This window comes from Molossus molossus, unplaced genomic scaffold (genome assembly GCF_014108415.1).
Source record: "Molossus molossus isolate mMolMol1 unplaced genomic scaffold, mMolMol1.p scaffold_m16_p_5, whole genome shotgun sequence".
Classification (NCBI taxonomy): domain Eukaryota; kingdom Metazoa; phylum Chordata; class Mammalia; order Chiroptera; family Molossidae; genus Molossus; species Molossus molossus.
This window is the reverse complement of record NW_023425388.1, coordinates 79,750,268-79,775,825: the sequence shown is the minus strand read 5'-3', so window position 1 is coordinate 79,775,825 and position 25,558 is coordinate 79,750,268. Positions and strand designations below refer to the sequence as shown.

The window sequence follows — 25,558 nt, the reverse complement described above, 5'->3', positions numbered from 1 at the left end:
TAGCTGAGCGTCTTTGACACTAATATCCTACTGAGATACACAGACTATGTATGGAATATTGATTTGGAATTCTCAAACCTTGGCCTAAGAACAAGTTTCTGCAGGATAGAGAAAACCTGAACTCAGGGTCATGATGCATGTTTCCTGGTATAAAAAGGCAATAAATAGAAACTCGATCTTACTGCTTCTAGGTTAGTATCAGTATTATTGCTAGTAAAATAATGTGGCTCAAATGTAAGTGGAAGAAATCAAAATGTGAAAAGTTGATGGGAATCACCCAGCCACTGAATGGATTTGGTTTATAATTCTTAGGATCCCTCCTGAGATCTTGAGTATGATAAAAGTTCTTTGAAAAGATACCATTGATCTACAGTATGAATGTCTTTATTTAATGTAATCTTAGTCTTCTTTTTCTCTTTCCTTTACATAATCTAAGCATATAGTTATAAGTATTTATTAAGTAACTACCAATGTGTAGGTGGGTGGCATGCTCGCTGGGTGGAAAGAATTCTAAAGTAGGCAAAGCGATCCACACTCCAAAGGAAAAACAGGTAATATATGTTTATAATATGAATACAATAAAATAAGAGCTCACAGGAATATATATCAGAAAAATGTTTATTAATCATGAACTGTCTCATGTGGGAGGAATTAAAAAATAATGCTGAAAAAATTCCTTAGCATATTTTTCATTAATCTATATGCGAAATTCTCTGATCAGATTAAGTAAGATGTTAATAATTTTAATCACTAGTACTATGAATGTGATTTCGTTTGATTATTATTTCAACCTCTAAGTACATCTGAATTTGTCATTTTTTCTTACTACCTCACTTAGTAAACTACTACTTTGTCACTAGTTTTTGATATAGCTTCTCCTAAAATTTTACTCTGACTCTTTTCAGTGGTCCGCAATTTGTGTACTTCCTCAATTTCTAAAAGTAAAACTGAAAAGTACTTCAGAGTAAAACAGAGAAATAGCTAATATTAACAATTTATGAATATGATTGGGCATATCCTCATATAAGGCCATTAGGCCAACATGAAAAATCATGAAGTGAATCAAGGAATTGAACAGCTACTAGCAAGAGGAACTGCACCATTTGGAGAATGCACAGTAATATACAGAAAAGTTGTGGCAATGTGAAGGGCAAAGAATAAAAATGACAACTGGGAAACAGCCCATGTCTTTCATACGTAACACACCTACTGCAAATAGTTCACAAACTTACTAAATAAAATATATGGTATTGGCTCTAAATTTCTTAAAGATGTATTTCTTTCAAGAAGTATATAGAAAGTAAAATTAAATATATATATGTAAATATATATTAAATTTTATATCCAGCCATACTCTTTTTTTTTTTTTTTAATCCTCACCTGAGGACATTTTTCCATTTTTTGTTCAGGTAGAGTGGGGGGCGGGGAGAAACATCGATGTGAGAGAGACACATCGAGTGATTGCCACCCACACAACCCAACCAGGGCCGGGGACAAACTGCAACCGAGTTATGTGCCCTTAGCGGGAACCGAACCCCGGTCTCTTGTGTACCACAGGCCGACGCTCTAACCGCTGAGCCAAACTGACCAGGGCTCCAGCCATACTCTTTTATTCACCCTAGGCTACAGGTAAATAGCTATTCTGTACAGTGCCTTAAAAATAATTGTTATTCATCAAAGGTATCTGCCAAACTAACAGGAGCTTCTAACTTTTAACCCACTTAACTTCCAAATATAAGTATCAAGTTCAAGCTGCTAAGTCCCGCAGTGTGTGTGTGTGTGTGTGTGTGTGTGTGTGTGTGTACATGCTCCAAGACCTGGGTTCCAAGCAAAGGTTGAAATGCACAGGTTATCCATGGAGGCAGAGAGTTCTGTGAGTTGGGTCCAGCCTAAAATTCTGATTTTCGTTAGGAAGGAATGCAAACTTTAGTTTCTTCGTACCTGTGAGCACCATACTATCACACTCAAGGCTAAGTCAATCCAAAAGGGTGACATACACAATTGGCCTCTGTCAGTTTAACAGTTACCCTGAAATACTGAATGGGTATCAGGTAAAGCAAAGCACCCTACAGCAATCCCATCCCAGTCAGTGCGGCATAGTCAATACCATCTGTATAATACTCTCTACTGCTAACATTTGACCCACTTGCAAAGTTTTGTCTTCTACCAACTTAACTAAACTTATTGAAAGTCATTTATAAAAAGACATTTCTAAGTCTGAAAACTGTTACTGTTAACATAAGTAGCTGAGAATGAACTTGCTGACACCATACTGAGCATCCCTCTTCCTGCAACTGCTCCTATACTATGTAAAATTCACCAACATCACGAAGGAATGAAGGGAAATCAGGGCAAGGATATCAAGGAAACACTAGAGTAAAATATAACCCCAATGCATATTGAAAGAGAGAAGTACAGGAATGCTGAACAATATCTACTGAGTTCACAAAGATATCAAGAGTGAAGAGATGGCTTTGAAAATGTAACTCAATTGTAATTCACTTCCTAGTCCTTTCTCTGTTTCTTCATCCATTTTTTAAGTATCCCCAAAGGAAGGAGGTGGCCCTTTTAATAAGACTGTGAACTGGTGAAAATCATTATATTTTATCACCAAGTAATGAACTCAACAGGCATCAGGGCTCCTCAGGTGTGCAGTGCCCCTTCTTCCTCAGGCAAGACAGAGCTACTGGGTGGAGGAAAGATCAAGGACAGAGAGGGCTCGGGAACAGAGGAGGGATGCCAAGCATATACTCAAGCGCAATTTTTTTTTTTAAGGCTTGAAATTTAATTATTTCCTTTCCAACTAAATCCCCTCAACAATATTCATGTCAATATAGGCTGTGTTGAACAGCAGTTAAAAAAAAAGGCTTGATCAAAATATTCTGAGAATCTTCCAAATGCCCAAAATTATAAATCTGTCCAAAGAGCCATTTTAAAACCATACCCTTTATTACAGATACAGAAATATAAGAAAGCCCTTGGGGAAACCAGTTATTCTCTAGATCTTAATCCAAATATCAGATCAATCTATGTTTACTGAACATCTGCTTAGACAGGAGAAATCAGTTTATCTTAGATTCTGCTCCTATAAATTAAAAAATGTAATGCTGTTTCTGTGGGGACTATAGGTATTTGGGAGACATTTCTTGTCTGATTTTCCTATGTTAGCCCTACAGAGCAACCAGACATATGTGACACAGAAACCACACCCACTCAGGAGAAGAGGTGTGGCTGAAATATCAGATGATTTACCTACTGGAGTTTGCTTTAGAATCTGACCTACAGTAAATCATGCAAATGTAGCTAATTGGAAATAGGGATAACTAACCCCGAAATCAACAGTGTTACAGAAGTATGCTACTTATGACTAATATAGTAATACATGCAAAAAATATATATAAAGCACAGCAAAAACTCAAGTTATATAAATAAAATAAACTCAAACACAAGAGATTTTTTTAAAACAAATAATCAAACAGAGCACTTATCAATATTATTTCCTGAATTACTGAGATGAAGAAGACTGTAAAGGTAAATATGGATGGGGAATATAAGGAAGACATCCCCACTGCGAATCAAACCTTGCTATACCTGCCACGCTGTAAGGCACGAGGTGCACATCAGATGCCCACAAGGCTCAATCTTGACATCTTTGTCGTTCTCAGCACAAATTTTACAGAGCTGAAAAGTGGAGCCCATTTCACAATACAATTCATATTGCTCCTGGAATTTGGGGGGAAAAGGGTAATGTTAATGTATTTCTTGCATGAACTGTTAATACTGAATTTTCTCAAATACAGTAACTTACAGTAGTACATCCTCACACTTGATCCTGTCAGGATTATGTTGCCATTTGAGACATGTTTTAAATTGGTAATGATAATCTGGCCTACAAAATAATTTATTTTTTTAATTTGCACTTTTATCAGCCATTGTATAAGCTCTTTGACTACTTTGGATTATTTAACGATTTATACTATCTCTTTAGAAAGGGACTTGCTTCAATAGTCACAGTGATACAAAAGACAAAATTACGGTTTAAAAAAGCAATATAATTAACTTTATTTTCTTTGTAAATGCTACATACTCATCTAATTTTATTGTCCAATTACAGAAAAATATATGAATATACATAATTCTGGCTGAACATTAAATTTATTTTCTTAGATATCTATAGAAATTCCAGAATGGAAGAAAAGCGGCATTTGCCAAGCCCTTCCTGCACGGTAGGTACTATGGCCCACTTCTGTCACATAATTTCCAAAGCATACTAAGATAAACTGAAGTTTTAAAAATACTTGAGGCTCAATAAGTTTACATTTTTCTCCAATTCTGTATTAAATCTCCAACTCTAAATCGCATACTCTTTCCCAACCTTAAACACTTTGGCAACCAGAAATTGTTTCATTAAAACTCTTACTCTTAATTTACAAGGTTAGAACCTTTTGAGAGTACGAATTTCAGTGTTCAAACATTGAAAAGATCTGTCACAAAGGAGATACAAATTATTGGCAAATGTAAAGAAAATACCAAAAAAAAAAGTGCTATTTAATAAAGATACAAACAAAGTAATAACAGAAAATCTGTTTAAATAAGACAATGTTCTAATTACAACATGCCTATGTACCTGCTACTGGGTAGGATAAATGAATGACAATATTTAATCCCTAACCTGCTAAAAGATATATTTATATATATACATACATAGATACATATATATGCACATACACACATTCATATGTAAATTACATCTATTGTAATGGATGTATGTGTGACTGTATAAGCAATTTTTTCAAAAATTTAAGGAAAAGGACAAAAGAGAATGGATCAAGATGGAACAAAAGAAATCTAAAGTAATCAAAAATAAGTTATAAATCACTGAAGTCCCTAAAATGATAGATAAGTATTTATGTCGGTTAGGATATCCAAAGAACCAATTTGCAATGATAAAAAAAAAAAAAAATCACCATAAGCTAAAACCCTACATGCAGAATTTAATGCAATGTAAGGGGTTAGCTAGTCAAATATTCATGAGTCATTTAAGGGAATGATACTATTCCTGAATGTGTAGTCTTAAACAATGGTTTTATAAAAAGGAATTTTATAAAATATAAAATATTTTACACTTAAATATTGTATAGTACAGAATCACGGCATAATTTTTAAAAATGAAAATTATATATTAAATTTTAAAAACTGCCCACAAACTGTACATATGTCAACAGGTGTGTTTCACATAATATCAAGACCACTGGAACTGAAACCTAAGGAATTAGAAATAAAATTTTAAAAATTATCTATTGTCTTCCCCCAAACCTATAATTTGTGTTCAATTATATTTTTATTTATTATACATATTACAAAAATATAACATATTTCAAAACTAGATTGTATGTAAAATGATCCCTTCATACTCTTCCAGACTCCCCACAAATGTTTTTACTTTCACAGTTAAAAACACTGTTACTGGTTTGGTGTTTCTTGTTTTATTTTTTTTTTAAAGTATATTCACATGTTCATATGTGGTAATTTCTTTATTTACAGAAATTAAACTTACAGATATGTAATTTTATAAAAGGAAATGTCACATAATTAAGCTTCCCAGAAATGGAATATTTTTACACAAAATGCAGAAGAGTTCATGTGAGTACACACAGCTACATAATGACTGGACAGGATAATGCAGTATGGGTATAATTTTTTTTAACCCATGATAAAATATTTTAGTGCTTTGTAAGTTTTCATTTTTATGAAAAGTGCTAAAGTGAACACCTGGGGTATAGACCTCTGTGTATATATGCAAGTGACTTATATATGGTATCTACAGTCAAAGATATTTTTCTTTAGATTTTGATAATTACTGAATATCACTCTCAAGAAAGGCTTTACCAAGTTACACTCCCATTCATAATCTATGAGGCTGCCAATAATGGATTAATAATACAACTATTAACTTCAACAGGCCTCATTATTCATTTGACTCTAAAAGGAGATGCGTATACTTATCCTAATCTGCTATGGAGTTTCCTAAACCTATGGTTCTGTCATATTTTATACCTACCAGTGAATTTATCTATCTATATCCCCAAATAAATAACAAAATTATACTGGAAGCAAGAACGTCACCAGCAAATATTTTTATTCAAAAATAAAAAATGTAATGTATTTTTCTTTCAAACACCCTTAGAATTCCTTAAGTATCTTTTGCATTACGTGCCTGTACATGATTTTGGCTCTAGTATAAGTAGAGAATCTTATTTATGTCAAAGGCATCATAAAACTTATTAATTATAAATATATTTGCACAAATTGTCCTTACCTGTGTAACTTTTATATGATCATGGGGTGTAGGCTCACATAATCCAGTTAAATCAGGGTTATAACTCCTCCCATCAGGATAAAGGTAGCTGGATTATAAACAGAAATTGTACTACTATAAATATATTTTAATTATAATTAGATTACCTGATCATATTCTCCTATATTCAAACACACATTTAGGTATTTTCTTTTTATGTAACTTATATCGAAACCTATTCTAACACTATTTCCATAATATTGTTATTTTAAAATCATTTAAAATCTAGAAATCATTTTCATAAAAGAAATATACAATGAATATGGACTCAGCCACTGAGCAACCATTTTCAAATAAATACCTTTACTATCTATGTCTGTTAGGTAAGTTAAACATTTATTTTACGAGCCCCTCACTTCCCATTCTAACAGACTTTGAATATACATATTTTCACAATTACATCTTCCATCTGAAGCACAGTTAATGTTAAATGTATCATTTCCTACCATATTTAATACCACAAAGAAAAGAAAAAAGGAATTAAAGCCCATAATTTTCCCCAAAAAGTTTTTCTAACATTTGTATGGTTTAAAGATTTCTCCACATTTAAGGAAATTAGAAAGTGTTACAAGTCCATGTTTCATTTACTTCAAATCAAACTACAAACACAGAATGGTTTATAAACATGAGGTTGCATTATTAGAGAGAATTGAAATAAGAACTCTCTAAAGTTATAGGAATAATGCCATCTTGCTGTGCTAAAACAGTTTTTACTAAGAAAATTATTAAAAATGAAGTTTACTGTGTTGGTAAATACCTATTTTATAGTATTTTAAATGGCAGTATTACTGATGGATTTTGTCAAACTCATTGTTATGGTTAATTTTGTTCAGTATCTTTCTGTTCTAGATGGCTTAAATGAAAAAATAAGAATATACTACTACAGTGGTGAATATTTTAAAGGAAAAACTATACTAAAACTATTCTGTGAAAGTAATGAAAAATATTTATCCTGAAATAAAGAGTCAATAAATATTCTAGTGTTAAAATTTACCCAGGAAAACCAAATAAATAAATAAAAGAATAAACAATTCTCAAATGGTAAAGAACAAATCAATGAGATAAATTTTGTAAGATTTAGGAAAAGAAGTTCACTACTTCTTTTGACTATGATACAAATTTAAAGTGTCATTATTGGGATGGGATAAAATTCTACAAATATTAAATGAAGAGTGATAAGCCAAAGTTGGTGTTTCTTTTCATACCCTAAAGTGGCCAATTTTTAAATTATATTTTAATCACTGCACTTCAAAACACGTAGAAATTCTAGGAAGAAGTCATAAATGAAAGATTACAAATATGACAATAAGACTGTCAGAACAGGTTAAAAGGTTCTCTTTATTTAATGCATAAGGGCAATTCAGTGATTATTGTCCTCAGGAAACCAGGGTGCAAAGGCGGTGAAGGAATAAAGAATCTTGGCTGGTTATCAGTCAATGTACCACCAATGTGATATAATACTGGAGTAAACTTCAGAAGGAAGAGCTGACCCCGATGATAGCTGCACTAGACAGATGATACCCTTCCCATGTTCCTACTGATCCTAAAACAAAAAATTATCTAATTATTGTAATGCTGTCTGTTTTAATCTAATCTAAAATCTGATCTGATTATCAGATTAAAATTCCAATCTAAACTGTTTTTAATGTAATTTATCCCTAATGTACAAATTCAACTCACCCAACTTCCTCTGAAGATGCATGTGTATGTGTGTTTGTGTAAATATTAACAGTGAATTTATGTAGGTGTTCAGAGGCTAGACTACTGACTACAAATACATTTGTTACTTTTTATTGACTTCTGAAAAACAGATGAAAGGCATCGTAACAATATAAATAAGCTATATCAAATTACAGATTTACCCACTCATAACTTATATTTATAAATTAAAACTTTAAAGCACATTTTCATAAAAAAACAAAAAATCCTCAAATCATAGTGAATCAAAGCTACACATATAAATCTCTGCTGCCCTAGTGGTAAGGTATAAATATCTGAGAATAGCAAATGTATGACAATTAAGAAAAAAAGAGAAGAACACAGCACCACAGTGTGCCATACAATTCTTATATAATTATTTCTAGAAGGCTCACAACTTTAAAAAATGCATTCTTTTTCTTCACACAGATCCCATCCCTTATTTATTTTTCTTCCTTTTTTGTTGCAATTACTTTTGGAAAGGTAAAACCATCATTTTCTCTCTGCTGACTGTGGACCTCCTCTAGGTTTCTATCACATCCCCACTGCAGCAGGTCAAGTCACCTACATCTACCAGTTCCTCAGCGAGGCGGAGGGAATAAAGTCAGTGTGACGCAGTGACTCTGGAAATACAGCAGGAGGAAGTAGCACAGGACTAAAATGAATGAGAGACACGTTTACTGTGAAAGGATTTATCAGGTTGTTTATAATTTGTGGGTGGGCAAAAGTAGGTATACAGTTGTTCATATGCAAAATAATTAATAAAAAACAATACAAGAACAAACTGTTTCACATACTCACAATTATAAACCTACTTTTGCCCACCCCTATATTTATATATATGTACAGTTTTACATCTATTTTAAAACAACTTTTGCCCGGCTGGTGTGGCACAGTGGTTGAGCACTGACCCATGCACCAAGAGGTTGCTGGTTCAGTTCCAGGTCAGGGCACATGCCCAGGTTGTGGGCCTGATCTCCAGGGTGGGGCATGCTGGAGGCAGCCAATCAATGTTATCGCTCATCAATGTTTCTATCTCTTTCTCCCTCCTTTCCTCTCTCTCTGAAAAAAATCAATAAAAAAAAAAATTTTTTTTTAAAAACACAACTTTTAAGTTGCAACTTCTTTTCCTATAAAAGATGTAAACTCATTATCATTTCATGTTGGAATTTATTTGCTATAACATATAGGTAAATTAAAATAATTAGGTTACCTTAAAATGACTATTTTAAGAGATAACCATAAAAACAAAGGAACATCCATTTCTTAGTCTTGAAATAAAACACAACCATGTCACAGTCTCACTATCCATTTTCTCCATCTCGAAGCGGCCTGTATTTCTCACATCTGTGAACATGCTCTGACGGCCATTTCTCATACTCACAATCCTTCCCTGCTGCCATCAATCAGGGCTTGAAATAAGGGCTTGTTATGAGGTATGGTCTGTAAGATATTGCCATCCCCTGTCACATAACCGATGGCCCACTGTCCCAACCTAGTGCAGCTTAGCCGGAAAATGTAGCTGTAAAACATGAGGAAATTGTGTTTAATCACATTTAAAATGTATATAGGACTATACAATTTGTTCAGTTTTTAAGGTAAAAAACAAGCAGAATCATTTAGAATTTCTGATATAAATGTCTTTCTTCTAAACTATTTTAACACTGTTTTATTTCTCTCTGTACTGATCTATTAACAGAAGCAATGATCATTTCATTTCATTATCTCCAGAGTTATATGAGAAAATAATTGAAGTTGTTAACTACCAAGTGATCTATTGCCATCACCATTAGGGGACACTCTGTATAAAGAGCTGATGATGCCCTGCTGGTGTGCTCACTGGTTAGAGTGCTGTCCCATGCACTGAAGGATCTTGGGTTCAATTCCCAGTCAGGTGCATAAACAGGTTATGAGTTTGATCCCTGGTTGGGGCATATAATGGAGGCAACCAACCGATGTTTCTCTTTCTCTCTTTTTCTCCCCTACCTCTCTAAAATCAATGAAAAAAAAAAAAAAAAATATATATATATATATATATATATCTCCTCAGGTGTGGGTTAAAAAAGGAAAGTGCAGGTGGTAGAAACACCTATGACAAATAATCTTTGGAAAGTAAAAATATAATACACAAATAAAAATTTAATTTGTCCATCTCAGACAGAAATTGAACTAGTTTCTACTGTGGAATTCAATATATTATTTTATAATAAAAAGTATACAGTTTTTGTTGTTAAATAACTTGTATTATTATTTTAAAATAATGCTTTTTCTTCCAAGTATTCCAGCCACCCATCTTTAAATAGGAGTTCAAAAGAGCTGACCTATAAATATTAAGAACCTCACTTTGATTACAGAACCTTTAAAAAGAACTTCTCAAGAAAGTTTAAAAACATTCTTCTAGACAGCCTGAAAACAGAATATCAACCTATCAATTATTGGCATCCTTAATCAGATCAAAAAATTCCAAACAGACTTATGTCTGCCAGTTGGATCCCAAATAAAGCACAAACTAAGGAACCCAAAGGTCCTTGGAAAAGGTCCAACTATTTTCTTTACCATGAAGCCAAAGAAATGAAACACTTTCAAGACAAAGGACCTGTTAAACAGATATATTCTGTGAAGTAAATATTTATCAAAATTATTTGATTTGTTCATTAAGAGAGTTTTCCTAAACAAATTTCAATACCTCATCACACTTTACATAGTATAATTTACCACAGACTACACATTTCACCTTTACCTCAAACTGCAGAATACACTGTTACAGGGCAAACTGTATCTTTTCAGACAGCACTATCTCTTTATTAAGAGAACTATTCCAATAGTGACAAGTTCTGGCTTTTGCTTCTGACACTGTCATTAACCATCTCCAGATAAAACGAGAGAACATAAAAGGGACTCTGTTTCCGTATTATATTTATAGACTCAAACAAGATAATTTCACAAATAACTTCAGTGTTAAATTGATGAAACTGCATGATCCCAACCATACCACATCTTTCAAATCATACTCCAGGAACAAAAAGATACCTTGATACCAATCTAGACAGTAAAAATTACAGAAAATCCTGGTTTGAGAGATCCTTGGATAGAACAAAATGACTCACCGAAGCCACTGTCTACGTGCAAAATATCTGACTTGCTCTCATGGTCACAGTGAGAACCAACTCTCCTTCATCTTAACAGAAGACTTTAACATGAGCTAAATTGTTTTCTGCACCCACTACCTTCTTTTTATACACCATACAAATTGTTAAATATAAAACGGGGAAATTTTCATTATAACAAAGAAGAAAGGAATCAATAGTAGTGGCTTGTACTTGGAAAGACCTTGTTAAAAGACAAGCCAGTACCATTACAGTACAAATCAAATAAAAATCATATTAGAAGAAAAAGGTCAGATTTTTAAAACAACAACCAAATTCCGTCCTAAAATGAAATGACCCCTATATGAAAATCAGTGCACTCGTGGACATGGAAATGGCCTCTCCTTACTAAAATGTGAGTGTGTGAGGCCAGGTCTCACTGTCATGACTGCTGTACCCAGCGTGCCACTTGCCATGGCACAAATGGCTAGTGTGTGCCTGATGCATTTCTAGGTAACATGTGGGGAAATGCATTTACCAGGGATGACACATTTTCTCATCCCAGATTTGCCATTAATAAGGTGTGATTTCTCAGGCAGTCAGATGGGGTGACCAAACAGCCAACCTCTGTGAATCTCATTCAGTTTATCATCTGGAAAATAAAAACAATTTGTGTGGCTGTAAAGAAGCATAAGGTCTAATGAAGGAGTTCTCATGGACCAGAAATTGGCTTAGATGATAACAATGGGCTTACATATATTTATGTAGTTATATGTGTTTATATGTATTTATTTTATGTGGAGCCAAAATGAATGTCTTGAAAAATAATTTAAAAAATGAACACAAATCTGAGATTCAAATATACATATACAATTTTTATACAAAAACAGTTGTCATGAAAACAGTCAATATGCTAATATTCTACTCCAATTTGAAAATCAGAGCTCTGAGACCTAATAAATCTCTCAGTTCATCAAATTACATAGCATTTTTTTCACTGTATGAACACTAAGTTTCAAAACAAGTACAATGTATCATTTTAAAGGATTCACTTAAGCATCTTTTAGGTTTGTTAGCATTTCCCTCCCTCCACCCATGGGAGTTATTGATTTACTCAGGAGTGAATCATAAAGACCTTCTCATTTTTTTACACCACAGAATATGCTGAAAAACCCTACCTTCCAGGTTTGGTGCTGTATTTCTGTAGTCGTGCCTTAACTTCATCATATGTGAGAAATGCCATGTAACCCGGATGTGTTACAGCTAAGAAATTCCAATTCCGCAATATAGAGCCCCAAGGCTAAAAACATAAACAAAACATATTAACTAGATAATATAAACTATCAATTATATACCAACCCATCATTTAATACACTTACTGAAATTCTCCTGGATATTTTTAATGTGAATATGAGCTTAAGTGGCTTAAGCCAACTTTTATGATCTGACAGTGAACATGCAAAGACTTATCCTCTTTTTGGAAAAATATAATTAGGCAGAAAACATTTCCTAGGAATAGAAAACAGAGAACGAAAAGGGAAACCACATAATCTCTTTCTACAAATATTCCAAATAGAGCACCTGTGATTATTTTAAAACTTAAAGCACATCGATTCTTCTGTTCAAAACCAATTTTGAGTAAAAACAAAAGTCCTGATAAATGGTCTAGATTCAGGACCTTACAGGCTGATCCCCAGTCCCTCTCTTCCCCACCTGCTGTGATTCTCCCACTTTCTGCCTCTTCCTTGGGCATGCTGGCCTCTCTGCTGTTGGCTTGAACCAACTGTACTCTCTCACCTCTGAGCCTTTGAATTTGCTGATTCCTCTACCTGAATTCTCTTTCTCTAAATACGTATCTGTGATTCCTTTCTCCAAATGTCACTTCCTCAATAAAGCCTTCTCAGACCACTCTACTTAAAATGTTACCTCTCATCACATTACTTATCTCCCTGTGTGTCTGTCTGGTTCACTACTCTACCTTTAGGCATCTCATTTTTTAGAAGAAACCGTATCACAGAATGTAAGTGATTTGGCAAAGTTTACACATTAACCATAAGCTACGTAAGCGAAGAATGCCTGTCTTCCTCTCCAAAGGGACACCAGAGTGGGTGCCCAGGGCGGAAACAGAGTGAGCAGACAGGGAGCATTACTGTTGAACAGCTAGCTCTCCACAGTTAGTGACTTGTCTAAAAGGCCTGACTCCCAATATGGTGTCCTCCCTACAGTGACATACCCTGTACTCACATTTGGTTTATCTTTGCACAATTATAAAACCAGAAAAGGTTTACGGTTTAGAAGTCAGTTATGTACAAACCTTTCCAGAAACATACATAAACACACACATACAAGGTTTGTATCATTCTCTCTTTAAAGTGAGTAGTCGTCCCCCAGTTAGTTACTATGGCAAGAAAAGAAAAGCAATCAGTGACAGACAACTTTGCTTGAGGGTGTGACTGGATCATCTCAGCCATATTTTTAAGGCTGAAGCTACATTTTCCCCAAGGAACTGGCAGCATACTGTATCTGATATGCCAGATAATTAACTCACATCTTCTACATGAAAGGAAAAAAAGGCAGTTTATGTTGCCAAGTGAAAGCTGTAGGGATAGTCATCCTAAAAATGATGATTGGGAGAGGGCTTCTGCTTTTGTTTGTTTTGAGACTTGTTCCTCATTACTGTTAAGCGTTTCAAATTTGCAAGGCAGAATTCTTCAAAGATGATATCCCTTGAGATGAGGATAACAAGGGAAAGAAGGATTTAGTAATGAAGCGTTTTTTTAACCTTTTCTGACAGAAGAAAAATCTTTAAGGCATTTCCCCATCGAGCTGAAATATCTAACTGGGGAAAAAGGACTCCACGGAACACTGTTACAAGAGCCCTATCTCCTGGAACAGAATACATTTTTAATTTTCTGCTTAAGGCATGACTAAAAATTGCATAAACAATATTTGGAAGAATAGCAGCATATGTCTAAAAACTGAGAAAAAAAATCTGTTCTTATAGGAACTGAGTTTTGTTTTGCTTCCCTATCTAAAAAGGACAAGGATGGAAAGAATATAAAATATTTGGGTCACTTCCATTAAAGTCCACACAAATTCATGGAACAGTTTTTTTTTAAATGCTGAACTTTATAGAGAGCCAATGCACAGATCAAAATACAAGTGAATAAAAAAAAAAAAAAAGAAGTGTGAGTTCCGAGCCAACGGCTGCAGTATTTAGCAACCATTTCTCAGTACTAATCCAGAAGGCCAGCTTCTAACTACAAAAATATGTATGTAATAGAAAGAGTCTGTGTGCTGTTTTTCTTGTGAATGCAACCCACAGTCAGAAACACGTGGTAGTTATGTGTTATTGTTTTTTTAAGTATTTGGCCAACTAATGGTTTAAAGACGGGAAAACAAAGTACTTTGGAGAATAAGAATTATTTTTGCAATTTGTTTTCAGAGATTAAAGAAAATCTTTTCACACACACACTAAAACAAAATTATTTGGAAAATTTTAATGACTAACAATAAATTAATGAAGTGAATTCAGGAGACTAGTCCCTCTAGTCTCCCCAAATTCTATTATTTTCAAAAATATCCATTTACTAAGTTATAGCTTATGCTGGATGAGAGGCCTCAGCTGGTGTGCCCAGACACTTTTTCTTATTATTCACTACAATGAGTGACTTTTCTTCTCTTACTTTTCTCCCTATTCCACTGATGTTATAAATTCCACAGTATATTCACCCAAATCACTCATTCTTTACACTGCTGCCCCTCAAATTTATTGCCCCATTTCTCAACAACCCAGTCTTCTCTAGCAGGGGGGAATATTGAGGGGAAGGGGAAGAGCAGCCCCGGGAGAGGGAAGAGAGAAGCAAAACCCGGTGTTTCCATTCCAGGACTTCAGCACTTGCCTCTCCCAGGTCTCTGAGCTACCAGCAGGGGCAAAGGAGAAGCTGAGAAGCAGAAGAAAGAAGAAGAAATAAGGAAGGTAGCTATTGCAAGTTCTTTCCAGTGACTTCCCAGCATTTGTCCAAGTTTTGGCAGAATAACAGAATAAGGGAAGAGGAGAAAGGGTAATTAGTACCCAGCCTTCTTGCTTCTCCCATTTCCTAGGCATTCTCAATTTCATCTCCTGGCTTCTGCTGATTCCTCCTTCAAGCCCTCGTGCCAGTTCTCCATATCAGACCCCAACGCTGAGAGGGTACCTTGCCCACTTTCAGATCTCATTCTGCTAAATAAATACCCCAAGTCCAACAATTTAGAGCTAGAAGGATTCACTGTCAATTAAACACCAATATCACAGTTGCAAATGGATATTTGTTTATGCAGTTACAGTATTCATAAATTTACATTTTCATATGAAACATATAATTATAACTTAAAACTATTACTCAATTTTTAGAGTTGCGTAAAAAGAAAAGATCAGAAGTTAATACATCCACTTTTCTACTCACAGAATCAATTTTAACATATTTTAAAGTACATGTATAATTACTCATTTGAATAATGAAATAAAAAAAGTGAAAAATCTCAGGAATATTTAGGGGCTAATAAAAATTCTTTAGCTACTTCTGTAATTATGTGTTTTAAAATAAATTAGGCATTGATTGGTCTACAAGGAAGAGTTTGGTTTTGTTATCTAATACTTTTCACAGTAGCTCTACTTAAAAAGATTATTTTCCTCTCCCATCCCAATGAACATAAGTAAGATAAACCTGACTTGGCGTATTAAGATAACCTGGGCTGTTTTGAAGCAAAACAGCTTAGCCTGGCTGGTGAGGCTCTGTGGACTGAGCATCTTCCCATGGACTGAGAGATCCTGGTTTGATTCCCAGTCAGGGCACATGCCCGGGTTACAGGCTCAATCCCCGGGAGGGGGCGTGCAGGAGGCAGCCAACCAATGTTTCTTTCTCTCTCTCCCTTCCCCTCTCTAAAAAAAAAAAAAAAACAAAACACAATAAAAACATATTTAAAGTGAAACGGCTTATAAGAAAATATGTGCACATATTAAATAGTAGTTCAGGTAAATGTTTAACCAACATTAAATTTGCCTCATACTTTTAATATTTAACTCTGAGGTAACTCAGCATTTAATATCCGCACTAAAAAAGTCATCCAGGCTCCCCCTAAAAAACACTCTTTGTGGGATGAACAGTTAGGTTTAATGTATGAAAACAACCTTTGTTCTCTTCTTTCACAAGTGGGAGAGGCAAAGCTCCTACTACTTACAATGTCTTTGTATCATGTTAAATAAAGTGGGAAATTATCAGAAACCTTCAAAGAAAGGAGAAATTCCCTTATAAACTGATCAGTATCAGGTAACACAACCTTTTTCTAAACTTTATCTTAAAATCATATAAGCTGACAATCTCTATATACCAAGGGAATAATCACAAAACTGCTGTAAATTTAAAATAAGCAAAAGTACACTTTCAATAGTTATTTATCTAATTTCTTATCCTATATGCCTAGGCAGAATTAAGACTTTAAAGTTGTAATAAAGTAAAATGTATTCTATGAGTATTGTTGACAAGAGTTAATTTGCTTTCTGTTAACAGGTTCTTTCATAAATTAAAAGTTAATCCCACACAATCTTGTTTTCTTACATAAATCAGTCACCTGATCCTTGTAGGCTAGTGCAAAGCAGAGTCATAAATCACAGAAGCAAAATACTTAAAACATGGGAAACACGAAAACCAATATTATACTCTTAACATTTTTTGAAAGCTTGCTTCAAACAGAATAAATCCTATTACAGGCTAAAATAATAAGAAACTGCATCAGAATATAAGCAAGCCTAGTTTCTGATCAATGTACCCCAGTGACTATATAATTTATCAAGAGTTTAGGTGAGACTCTTGCATTTCTGACTACTTGAAGTGAACTCCACAGATGATATACAGTTTAGTGGTAGGACCAAATTCAAAACACAAAGTTCAAGTCTTTATGTTTAAGGCAATTCCATTAAGACACACAAAAGAATGAAATGGTGGCAACCAGCTTTCATCATATATCTGCTTCTCTGAATAGCTATATAAAGGCAATTAAAAATAACTGATTTAAAAAAACAACAACAATAAACAAAAAGGTTAATCTCAAAATTATATATATTAGGAAGAAAATGGGAAAAGAGTCTTAATTTTCCAAAAGATAGATTTTTTTAAATGACCTATTATATTGATGGATTATTATATAGCAACTGAAAACTGAAAATTATGTTAGTGAAAGAATTTCTGACTTGAAAAGATGTTACTAGCATATGACTGAATAAGCAAAGCACATGGTAAAACAGTACATTCCCATACAGAGCAGGAAACATTTGCTCTCTATTTCCAAGTTTACCATTTACCTCCTCACCTAATGAAAGAGGAAGCAAAGGACAGAAGTTGGGATACAGCCCCAGCAAATACCCACCTATAAAAGTTGCACTATGTTAGTTATTGGGCCAAAAAGACTAACAAAGTAAAATGAGAAACTAAATAAGGAATTTAAAACAAAGTTCCTTTGCATGAATCTTCTCAAAGCTAATAAGCAACCATTAGGCTCACAGCCCATTGATAACCCAAACAAACTCTAAACTTATATCAATGACCAAAACTTATATCAATGACTGGCTTTAAAATGATAGACTACCAAAACTATATCCAATATGTTTGCATGTGGGGGAGAGATATACACATGTGTGCAGACAAATGCACATGCACACTGCATGCACACCCAGGGAGGAAAGGACGAAGCAAATGGAAACTTACCTGAAATAGCCTCGTAAAAATATCAAATTCAAAAACCGAAATATAATCATTACACGTTAAATCAATTGTTGATTTTAGAGCCATTGCTTCTAGGCCAGAGCTAATCTGATGGACCTCGTGAAGGCACTGTCTGAATACTTTCCATGGCACTATAGTTCTGTGAAAAGAAAACAAACAAACAAACAACAACAAAAAAAGTAATTGAATCCAGTGAAACAACACAATTCCATGAAAACATTACTATAAATGCAGTTGTACTAAAAGACAAAATGTTGACAATATTGTTCATATTTCAAAATACAAGTAAGGGGCTTGCTAAATGGATTATGTGCCATTTACTAAGAGTATGACAAAAAAATCTAAATCGATTTTTCTCTCAAACAGTCCTTGGCTATCAAGATATTTCTAAAATACATGTGAAAAAAGGTATTAGGTCAAATTCCTGACCTCTTTGTATATACAAGATTATTTAACTTAGAATCAAATTAAATTCTCTCCCTCTATTTATATTCTTGAAATAATTATAAGACTATGGGTTCATATAATAGAATCCTTTGTTTGCTGCACAATTTATCTACCATCTTGAGAAAGATCAGGTGGAAAGTCATTAAGACATTTCAGCCACCACCCTAATGTTTTCTGCAGAGATGAAAAGCACATGTTATCTAACCTTTCATATTAAAACAAAGGGAAATATTTTTAACCAACCACATACAGTGTCTATCACATAAAATTTTATTTATTAAACACTTACTAATTTGTTTATATTAAATATCATGCATCAAAAATTTTATTAGGTAATGCATTTACATGGTTCAAACATTCAGAACAGCACAAAAGGGTATCCAGGGAAAAGTCTCCGACCTATCTCCTACCTGACCAGTTTCCAACATTCACCACCTCCTCCCCACCAAGAAAATAAGTAACACTCATTATTCATTCCTTAATATTCCTCCTTTTGGGATGTTAAATGCCTACTCCTAAATAGGTGGAAGAAAGAAATCATTCATATTTTTAACATTTTAAAACTGCGGTTTTCACAATAAGACAGTATAAGAGCTATATAGACCCTCTTATAAGATTGCATTTATTGAAATCTTAGGCTTTTCTTTACCAGTATCTCTTGAGAAATAAGACTCTGGCAGAAGACTAAATTGGTCCCATCCTAAACCAATCTTCACAGCATCACCATAAATGCACAACTTTCATATTAATTCAATAATTATCTACTGCTGTGGTTGTCCAACTTGATCGTGCATTAGAATCACTGAAGTGATTGTTAATATAGAAATTGCTGATCCTCAAATCAAGATACTCTGCTGGGATGGGGCCTGAGAACTTCCAGTTCTCACAAGTTCCCAAAAGACTCTGATGCTGCTGGTCTGGGGACAGCACTCTCAGAGTCACTGATTACTGTGAGTATTAATTGCTAAGGCAAGGTATATTTCTGTGCAGAAATCTAATATGGAAATACAAAGTATCACCCCACCCCCGAAGAGCACATGTTCAGGGTAAAATAAGACTGTAATGCTAAGGAATATCGATCGAGGCAGAATATTTAAGGAAAGCTGGAGGAATTCCAGAGAAGGAGTGGTCTGTGGCAAGATGAATAAATGAATGGTGAGCTAGGCTTACAATACTAAGCTGTAGTTACATGAAAGTTTAGGTTTGATATACCATTAAAAGAAAAAAAAATATGAGGCTGAAGACATCAAAAGGTTTTTCTCTATGTATGAAAAAAACAGGAAACCACAGAGAACCTAAGAGAGACACCACATCAGACGCCATTTAGAAGAAACAGGCATCAGGCTCTGATTAAGGTTACCAAAATGTTGCTGTTTTAAAAGAACAAGGAAAACTTTTGATAATATTACAAGCCTACTGATTTATAGTGAAGTGTAAATATGCGTTCTACCTAGCTTCATTCCAGTTACCGTGGAATTAGTAACGAATCACCACCTTTTCTATATTAAAGTTCCAAATATTCACCACACAAAAGGGGCATGAACCATGATATTCGAAGTAAAAAAAAAATTAAAGAACTAATGATTTAAGGACAGTATATGTTTTATCTTTGTATGAAAATGTTTAAAAAGTTTGTCTTGTGTATAAAGTATAAAAAATAAATAAATTGACCAGACACCTTTAATATCAATTACCATACAAAATTATCCTCATCCCAATATTTAAGGTACATGCAGATAATTCTTTTGACTATCCAATGATATCCCAGAGCAAAGTATTTTTTTAATATATTTTTTATTTTTAGAGAGAGAGGAAGAGAGAGAGAGAAACATTGATGTGAAAGCATCTACCAGCTGCCTCCTGTGCACCTCCTATTGGGGATCGAGCCCACAACCCGGGCATGTGCCCTGACCTGGAATCAAACCGGCAGCCTTTTGGTACATAGGACAAAGCCCAATCAACTGAGACACACCAGCCAAGGCATCAAATTTTTTTTTAAGGTACAAATTTCTAAAATTGTAGTCTAACAAAGCATACCGGAACACCAATTTACGAAGGGGCAAGCTATATTTTCACAGTACTTGTGTAAAAGAGACTTTCTCATAGTTCACTTGTGATAAACTGCATTGTTAGAACCTTAATTAAGAGTTGTAACAGGAATTAAGAAGAAAGAGCAATTATTTGGTTAACTTACTATATACAAAAGTTTGTACAACAAATACCCTTCCATTGATCAGCTGAGCCAAACACCGACCATGGGGAGAAGGTGGCAGGATGATGGGAAGGGTGTGCTCATGAGTGGAAAACAAAATCAGAGTACAATGACAGCTTTAAAAAAATTGTTTTAAAACTGTTACACTAAGGATGTAGACTTTCCAAAGAGAATTTCAAGTTACTATCACATTCATTCCTGAGGGGGGTGTGTGTGTGTTTGGGGGGGGGTGACTTTTCACATCTTTAAGTTAAACTGTAGCAATGAGACAGAGTGGTGGTTTCTACTGCCTCTCTTCCTAGAGATGTCGAAAGTGAGAGAAAATATTAATGGCAAATCGTCATACAAACACATAGAAACACCAGTGTGCTGGCTGAGACCTAGGAAAAGGAAAGAGGAAGAAAAAGAAAAGAAATAGAGGACATAAAAAGGCCATCTAAGCTTTAAGATCTTACTAATCCAGAAATATTTTAATTTGTCCTTCTGCCACTTACAATTATAAATCCCTTTAATTACAAGTTGAATTAACCTTAAAATCCACTGAAAAGCACAAGTAACTGTCAACCCACAAGGAATGGAATAGAAGACCAATGCATAGCCATATACTTATAATAATACGATTTCAGGATCTTTAGACTTCCAATAGGAATAAGAGCTGCCAATTACTGATGGCTTATTATCTGCCCATCACCAAGTTAAATTCTTTATATCTACAACTTGAGTTTGAAACAGTAACGCTATGAGGCATATATTTATCTTCATGACACAGACAGAGAAACTGAGGATTCAAGAGGTTAAGTGATATGTCCATGAAAGTCCTTAGATATGTCAGACATTGTTGTGCTAGATTCTGGACAGAAATATAAAGAAATAAAGTCATAATCTAATAAGTGGAAAGAATTCTGAATAAATTATAGTGTGAAAGTGCTAAGACTATCATAGAAAAGAGGCATGTGCCATAGGAACCCCATGGGATGAATATCTATGAGAACAGAAATTGTATTTTATTCATCTTTGTGCAGGACAAATGAAGTATGCAACTAAAATTTGTGTTTTCAAATTAAATTGTGTCTGGGGAGGCCAAGAAAGTTTTTCACAGAGAAGGAGCCTAGAAATCTGACTGTACTACCATTTGCCTGCTATACAGAAATCCTTGATGACTTAAAAAAAAAAAAATGATAGAAGGTTTATATGTCAGGAGAGACAGGAACTTGATAAATATAGGCTGTATTATAATTATGTTATTAGATAATGGGCCTTGGTCTATGAAAATAACAAAATAATTGTATTTTAAAGTCTTGAAAATAGAGTGTCCTTTCAGAGAAAATATGATCAAACTGTATCATATTCTTTGTATCAACAAAGAAACAAAACTGCAAAGGGGTCAGCAGGTCGGCAACGGACAAATCACTGAACCTTCCAGGCTCATCTCCTCCTCTGTAACAGTGGAGGGTATTAGATCTTCTAATTTGAAAATCCTGCAGTTTTAAGACAAACGTATAAGGAATGGAAGACAAATATTAGACAATTGATATCCAAAGAAACGTAGAACATTTTCATGAAATCACAATTTCAAAAAAAGCTATAGGTTTTATTTTCAACTCACATGGGAAAAAAAAAAAATCATATAGGTAAGGTGTGAATCTCAACAAAGTATTTGGAAATAGGAACTTTAGTATAGTGCTTCTGGTATGAATGAATGAGAATTTAAACAGCATTTCTAGAAGGCAATTCAACAAGTAAGTTTCAAAAGCCTATACATTTCAACCCAGAAAGCCTACTTCTAGGGATTTCATCTAAGAAATTTATGTTAATGTCCTCATATTAAATGGGAATAACATTTTAAAAATTGTATGTCCTTTATGAGCCAATGCTATAAACTATCTAGAATGTCCACAGAGATCAACACAGATTTTAACTGATGATAACTGAACAATAAGATTATAAATGATTATTTTTTTCTATATTTTCAATAGGCTCTGATACCTTAAAGGAATAAAACATATACTAAAACCATTTTAAAATATATTATGGAATCATAGGAAGAATAGATTAAAAATTAAGAATAGTATTTATCTATGACATGGTTTTATATGTAGGAAATACAAAAAAAAATTTTTTTTTTAATCCTTACCCGAGGACATGCTTAGAGGAAGGGAAAGAGGAAGAAAGGGGGAGAGATACAAAGAGGGGGAGAGAGGGAGAGAAAGAGAAAGGAGAGAGAAAAACATTGATGGGAAAGGGAAACATCGCTGGTTGCTTTCCACATGCTACCGGACTGGAGGTCAAACCCAGGTTATGTGAACTGGCAACCTTTTGGTGCATGGACAACGTTCAACCAACTGAGCTACTCCAGCCGGGCTATAATTTTATTAATCAATGTCATCCCAATAAATTCAATTAAAAAATTGAAAGGAAAAGATAAGTGTGGTATTGGCACAAGGATCAACATATGGATGGAACAAAACACAAATTTTAGAAATAAATGGAACCATATCTGGACACTGGAATGTAACATTAATTATATGTAAACAGCAGTAAGTAATGGATACTGTTTTCAATAAACGCTTGTGGGTCAAATGGATATACATATGAAAGAAAATGAATTTTGACCTTTACATAATATCACAGAAAAATCAATTTAGATGAATCATGGACCCAATTATGAAAGATAAAACAATAAAGTTTTTTAGAAGAAACATTAACAATATCTACATTAACTTTGGAGCAGGAAAACAATTTAAACAGGGCCCAAAATACTCAAAAGATAAAGAAAAAGATAAATTAAAAACTTGTATTCATAAAAATATATAATGAACAAAGTGTAAAAGAAAGCTACATATTAGGAAAAGCTATTTACATACATATATTCAACAAAAGATTCCTATCTATAATATATAAAAACATCTCAATAATTACTCAAAAATTGGGCAAATAATTTCCACATACAAACAAAAATAAATCAAAATGTTCCATAAACATACAAAGATGTGCTCAACTTCATTGGTTATCAAGGAAATGTAAATTAAAAACACCATAAGATTCTACTCTAGCCCTGGCCTGTTTTGCTCAGCGGTTAGAGCATCAGCCTGCGGTCCCGAGAGACCCATGTTCGGTTCCCGCTAAGGGCATGTACCTCAGTTGTAGTTTGTCCCCGGCCCTGGTTGGGTTGTGCGGGTGGCAGCCACTCGATGTGTCCCTTTCACGTCAATGTTTCTCTCTTCCTCTCTCTCCCTTCTACTCTATCTGAACAAAAAAATGGAAAAATGTCCTCAGCCGAGGATTAAAAAAAAAAGATTCCACTCTATCGCACCAGATGGTTTATGGGTGGGGGAGAGGAGGAAAATGAATGATAGCATAAAGTGTTGATGAGGATATGGAACAACAGAAACCTTTAGGCTCTTCTCAAGGATTAAATTGGTAAATCACTTTAGAAAACTCTGCTGGTCTATAAAAAAGCTACTAAAGCTAAAACTACGCATAAACTAGGAGAAAGCAATTACACTCTTAGACATATATCAAACAGAAATACATATATTTTTTAAATATACAAAAAAGAAGTCATAGCAGTACTATTGATAATAATCCAATGGAGGAAGAACCCAGTGTCCATCACCAATACAATGAACACATAAACTAGAATAGCCATAAACTACCTGCAAGAACATGGATGAATTCCATAACATAATAAAGAGTTAAAGAGGCCATAATTTTTGAAAGAGTACATTACATGATTTTAACTACATGATTCCATGATGACAGAAGTTAAGATACATGGGCAGCCACTGCTTCCATGGGGAGAGCTGAAGCATTGAGGGGAAGGTGGACTGTGAACTGCAGGTAATATATTATACCATGTACGGGTGGCTATTACATCGGTATGTATATTAAACTTTAAACTTTTTTAAATTTTACATTTAAAAAATCTAAGATTAAAAAGAGAGAAAGGAATGTGGGAAAGGGCAAAGTACCTGCCACAATATAAACAAAAAAATCAACATGTGTGTTTACTGGCTGTTGGTTTTGTTGCTGTAGTGGTGGTGATGGTGGTACTATCTAAAATCGATTTCAGCTCAGGGAAATAAAATGTCATCTTGACTTTAAACAAAATGAAAACCTGTTCTCTCCCTATTAACCCATTTCTAGTTTCAATTTCATCTGAATTTTGTCAGAAAATTCACCTTGATCAACAAAGATATGCTCAGTGTCAGTATCTTTAAATTGAGGGACAACTTTGTTCAGAAGATAACAGAACATACATAAGATATTTGATGTTTTTATTTTTGTTGTGGAAGCAAAATATTAGTTCTGTGATTCCTAAGTGTGTTGATATTTTACATATAGTTATTCCTTAAATATAATAATTTCTTATAATGACTATTTATTAAAGGATGAAATAGATTTTTAATAGGCTATTACTGCGCATGTTCTTCCACCACTAAGAGAATAACAACTGTTTTCCAGTAACTCACAGAAAGAGGATATAAAAACCAATCTTGTCAAGTAGTCCCCTTACAACTAATTAATCATGGACAGGATGCTAACCATATTTACCAAAGATATACATAAGTAGATCAAATTATTCTTCTCATAGGTGAAAATGCCTGACTTTCATACAGAAAGAAACAGTTGCTGTGGATTTCTGATAGATTTTTTTCTTTGTCAAAAAAGTTCATAACATTTTGTCTATATTGTAGTCAAGCATTACTTCTCTGCATAATGTATAAGTATTCTCATTTTCCCATTCCTAAACTTAAATGTAGAATCAAACATTTTTTAGAAGATTACAAAAACAAGGAAAATATCTTCTTTAACATTATTCTGATTTTTCTCAATAACTTCATGTGATAGATTTGATGCTTTCTATCTTCTAGTCTCACAACTTACTTTTGAATGTAATAAACAGTAAATTTACTGTAGCCATGAAATTACTTTGTATGTAATTCCATTTATTCCCCAGCTTTGAAATTAAGTTTATTGGTGGAAAGGGATGGAA

At 34.0% G+C, this 25,558-nt stretch overlaps 1 protein-coding gene across 3 annotated transcripts in view; it reads right to left on the bottom strand.

The window, feature by feature from the left end:
• CBLB (Cbl proto-oncogene B) overlaps positions 1-25,558 on the bottom strand; it is a 206,311-nt gene that overhangs the window by 79,763 nt on the left and 100,990 nt on the right. For all 3 annotated transcript variants that reach the window (XM_036242657.1, XM_036242658.1, XM_036242656.1), the window contains 5 exons: positions 17,886-18,042; positions 12,321-12,442; positions 9,441-9,578; positions 6,320-6,407; positions 3,592-3,723 (listed from right to left, as the gene is read on the bottom strand). In XM_036242657.1, coding sequence (XP_036098550.1) covers positions 3,592-3,723; positions 6,320-6,407; positions 9,441-9,578; positions 12,321-12,442; positions 17,886-18,042 — 637 coding nt within the window. The remainder of the gene's footprint in view (positions 1-3,591; positions 3,724-6,319; positions 6,408-9,440; positions 9,579-12,320; positions 12,443-17,885; positions 18,043-25,558) is intronic.